Genomic DNA, 4,797 nt, shown 5'->3' with positions numbered 1-4,797 from the left:
TTATTTTTATTTTCTTTTATGCATATGAGGGGATTGCATGCATGTATGTAAGTACTTCTCTGTAGTGTAATACCTGCAGAGTTTAGAAGAAGGCATTGGATTCCCTGTAACTGGAGTTATGGACAGTTGTTAGCTGCCTTGTGGGTGCTGGGAATAGAACCCGGGTCCTCTGCAAGAACAGTCAGTGCTCTTAACCGCTGAGCCATCTCTCCAGCCCTTCATAGCTGAGTTTTGAAAATATCTGATGATTTAGTGGCTAAAAGCACTTGCTGTCAAGCCTGATGACCTGAATATCATCCCCAGAACCCACATAGCAGAAGGAAAAAACTGACTCCCGCAAGTCATCCTCTTGTCTCCACACATGTACTGTAGCATGTAAATCCCCCCCCCATTTAAATAAATAAATGTAATTTTAGAACTTTGAAAAAAGGGGCTGAAGAGGTGGCTGTATGGTTACTACTTTCTGCTCTTGCAGAAGACCTAGGTTAGGTTTCCAGCACCCACATTATGGCTCACAGCTGGCTGTAGTTCCAGTTCTAGGGGATCTGGTAGCCTATTTTGGCCTCCACAGACACCAGGCAAGCACATGGTGCACTATATACATGCAGGCCAAACACTCATACATAGAAAAAATAAATGAATAGATAAATTAAAAAACCCAAAATGCTTTGTTTTTCTGATATCTTCCTGCCTTTCCCTGCCTTTCTCTTTTAATCCTTATACCTTTGTTTAAGAAACTGTGTTTCAGAACTTGATGTTAACTAAGCACATTGTTGTAAAGGATTTTTGTGACTAAAAGCAATTGAATGTAACTGTAATGACATGTTAATAGTATCTAAACAATTCTGCCTTTTTAGTATTTGTTTAAATCCTTTCATTTTGCAATTAAATATTTCTAAAGAGTAAATTTCATACAATTGCAGATTTCGTTTACGGTGGTGAAAGATGCAGAATTGCATAAGAGTATGCTGCAGTCATCATGGAGCAGTTCTATGGTATCATCAGAAGCGTGGATTCGAACAACAAGGAGTTATCTATTGCTATTCGTGGATATGGACTGTTCGCGGGGGTATAGCGCATTAACTTACTGCATTTCGGTTTAACTTGGTTATGTAAAGGAATGAACTTGGCATTTTTGAGGAGCATGCTAGGTTTGTGACAGCAGTACTGCTGTCAGTTTCCAGTGTCCGCTAGTGTCTATTATGTACTAGACTATATGCACTGTTTAAATCCTTATAACTCACTGATAGACTGATACACTGAATTGATAGAAACAAGATATAAATCTTAGCTAGACCTGATGCTACAAGCCTATAATTCTAGCATAGGAAACTGAGGCAGAAAAATTAAGAGTTCGAGGTCACCTTGGGCTACATAGAGTTATAGGTCAGCCTGGGCCATCTAAACAACATTTAGAAAATACTTAACAATCAAGAGGTGTTCTGCGCGAGTGGAGAGATGGCTCAGTCTGGCGGGGTTCAGTTCCTAGCACCTGGTTGGTGGTTAACAGCTGTCTGTAACTCCAGTTTGAGGGGGAACTGATGCTCTCTTCTGACCTCTGCAGGCATTGCACATCATGAATGCACTTACATGGCCAATACACTCATACACGTAAAATAGAAATAATAAATAAAGAAGTGTTCTGAGAATAGCAAGACTTCCAGAAGCAAACAGAATAGATTAACCTGAAATTCCTTGCAATCCCCTGCCTCAGCCTCCTGAGTTTTGTGAAGATGCCCATGTCAACCTGACTTCTATTTCTGACACAGTGCTCACATACAGTTGCACTGAGTTCATCCATGCCATTTTCTTAGTATTTGTTTGATATTTCACTCTTCATTCTGGTTTCTTTTTAAATATGAAGTCTAAATTCCCTGGTGATACTTCTGTGACATTTGCTTTTAGAAGTACAGCTGACAGTACAGCTGACCTTATATATCGCTGTTTGGTGCTGAAGGAGACATGAATGACTGTTCTTTTCAACTACGTATCTCTCTCTCTCCATCTCCTCTCTCTCTTCCCTCCATCCCTCCTCTCCTCCTTAGTCTTCATTTCTATTTGTTTCTTTTTGCTGCAGTGTATGAGCATGATACACCAGTGTATTCTAACCACATGCTAGAATAGTCTATCCACTTCAGTCTTTGCTGGAGTGGCTAGTCTCATAGGGCCAGCGAATAGGTGAGACCCACCCTTTAATCAGTCCCAGAACATGGTTAACGATAAAAAATGTCCTGTGTAGGAGTAAATATTAGGATATGACTATAAATTATGGTGAAAAGCATTTTTGTAAGATACTGTATTTTATGTACAGTAAAATAAGCAAGTAAATAGCATGCTAATATTCAGCAGTTTACAATCACATGGCTTAACATGTCTTTGCTTTGACACTGATAAGACTTCTGTTTTGCCTTTCCTAAAGCCTTGCAAGGTTATAAATGCAAAAGATGTTGACTTCATGTATGTTGAGCTCATTCAGCGCTGCAAAGAGATGTTCCTCACCCAGACAGACACTGTTGATGATCACGTCTACCAGGTGCCAAGTTTCCTCCAGTCTATTGCAAGTGTCTTGCTTTACCTTGACACAGTAAGTGAAGTGGTTACAGTCACTGAGTAGTTAATCTCATCTCCACAAGGAAGTTGATGGTGATATGTTTAGTATTAGGTATCCCTGTGATTGACATGAGATTTTGTTTAATATTTTGGTATCAATAGAATTCGTGTCATGAAATTTTAATTGTTTGGAGAGCAAGGCTGCCTAAACTTTTTTCACTCTTAATTTTTATACAACCTAGGTATATATGTATATTAAATAACTGTACACATTTCCTGATAATATGTCATAACTAAATTTATTAAAAAATTTTTTGATTGATTTTTATGTGCATGAGTGTTTTTCTGGCATGTTTGTAAGTACGCCCAGGCATACAATGGCCATTGAGTTACAGATGGCTCTTAGCTGCCATGTGAGTGGTGCTGGGAACTGAATCCAGGCCCTCTGCAAGAGCAGCCAGTGCTCTTAACCATTGAACCATTTCTCCCTAAATTTATCTTAAAACAATTCTTTTGGTTTATGTATAGGTTTATGATTTAGTAAAGTGAATCTATACACTGAGATGGAATTGCTTGCTTATTTTTACATGAAGAGTTAAATCTGTATGTTTGAGGCTACAATATGTAGAGCATCTTCAACATTTTTCAGAATTGATTGCTGATTTTCTTTCTTTTTTTTTTGGTCTTTTTGAGACAGGGTCTCCCTGTAGCCCCAGCTGGCCTGGAACTTGATATGTAGACCAGGCTGGTCTTGATCTTACAGAGATCCACCTGCCTCTGATATTTCTTTGGCTCTCTCTAGTTAGTTATACACCCTTTATCAGATTGTAGCCCACAGTTTAAGAAGTTGGAGTCTAAAGCAGGAAAAAATAGGTGTTTCTTTTTCTGTCTCCTAAAAGATTAAGATTGCCACTTGGGATACAATTGTATAGTAAGTATCATTTACAGTTTTACTGTGCTTTATTTTGACTGTCACAATAATAATTGCTTAGTTTGGTAGATCAGATAACAAGCCCATTTTTCATTTACCTTTTACTAGTTCAGTTATAATAATTTTGAGTATGTACATAATTCTTATGTTTATTTGCTGCTCTAATGTTGAGATTTTTCTTCATTTCTGATAGGTTCCTGAGGTATACACTCCAGTTCTGGAGCATCTCATGGTGGCTCAAATAGACAGCTTCCCACAATACAGTCCCAAAATGCAGTTGGTGTGCTGCAAAGCGATAGTGAAAGTTTTCCTAGCCTTAGCAGAAAAAGGACCAGTTCTCTGGAATTGCATTAGTACTGTGGGTAAGCTTGCTATTTATTCTTGTTCTTAATATTCTAATTATGGAATATTTAATGTGTAATTTGATATGTTTAAAGAAATCTGTTTCCCAAATTCTTCTGTATATTTAGTGCTTTTTTAGAGAACTAATTTTGGTAGACCAGAATTTTTTAAAAGAATTTGGAGTCAGTGGCACCTATTTCTTCTTAGAATATCTTTTATTTATTCTTTGGCAATTTCATTTCATACTTGGAACAGTTCATCTTATCTGGATCATATGCACCCCAGCTCCCTTTGTTATTCCCCCCAGGAACCCTCAACTCTTCCCATTCTCCCCAAGCACTCCCAACATGTCCCCCCTTTGTGTCCTCCTTTTTTCGGTTAATCCACTGAGTCTAATTAGTGCTGCCTGTTGGAATGTTGTGTCTTGTTGACTTGATGTTATGTAGGTAAGCATGGCTTCAGTGAGTTCATGAGTACAGTGCCATGTTGTGTCCTGCTCCTCCCCATCCTCCTGTTTTATATTCTTTCTGCCCCTCTTCTAAGATGTCCCTGGAGGCTTGCAAGAGGGGGTTGATATAGATACCCAATTTAAGATGGAAAACTCATGAGTCATTTACTATCAGCATTTTGACCAGTTAGGAGTCTCTGAATTAATTACTGACTACTGTAAAAAGACGCTTCTCTAAGGCTGAAAGCAGCCCTAATCTATGTGTATGAGCATAAATATTTAGAAGGCAGTCTGATAGTATTGTTTGTTTAGAAAAGCTACAGTAGTAGGTTCCTCCCTGAGACCTCAGACAACCTGGCCATAGGCTTTTTGATCAAGAATCTCTCTTTTTTTTTTTTCGGAACCGAGGACCGAACCCAGGGCCTTGTGCTTGCTAGGCAAGCACTCTCTACCACTGAGCTAAATCCCCAACCCCAAGAATCTCCCTTTTTAAACATCTTTAACTACTTTTTTTTTTTTTTAAAAA

At 38.5% G+C, this 4,797-nt stretch overlaps 1 protein-coding gene across 1 annotated transcript in view; it reads left to right on the top strand.

Annotated features, from left to right (window-relative positions):
* Positions 1 to 923: 923 nt before the first annotated feature.
* Positions 924 to 4,797, top strand: part of LOC103724485 (DNA-dependent protein kinase catalytic subunit) — a gene marked incomplete at its 5' end in the record, with an annotated part of 14,218 nt that continues 10,344 nt past the window's right edge. Inside the window, 3 exon segments of the mRNA XM_008821577.3 lie at positions 924 to 1,069; positions 2,420 to 2,584; positions 3,675 to 3,843. Coding sequence (XP_008819799.1) covers positions 980 to 1,069; positions 2,420 to 2,584; positions 3,675 to 3,843 — 424 coding nt within the window.

Source organism: Nannospalax galili, unplaced genomic scaffold (assembly GCF_000622305.1).
Source record: "Nannospalax galili isolate Female #2095 unplaced genomic scaffold, S.galili_v1.0 scaffold7608, whole genome shotgun sequence".
Lineage (NCBI taxonomy): Eukaryota > Metazoa > Chordata > Mammalia > Rodentia > Spalacidae > Nannospalax > Nannospalax galili.
Note: the sequence above shows the minus strand (reverse complement) of the source record. Positions and strands in the feature narration are given on the sequence as shown.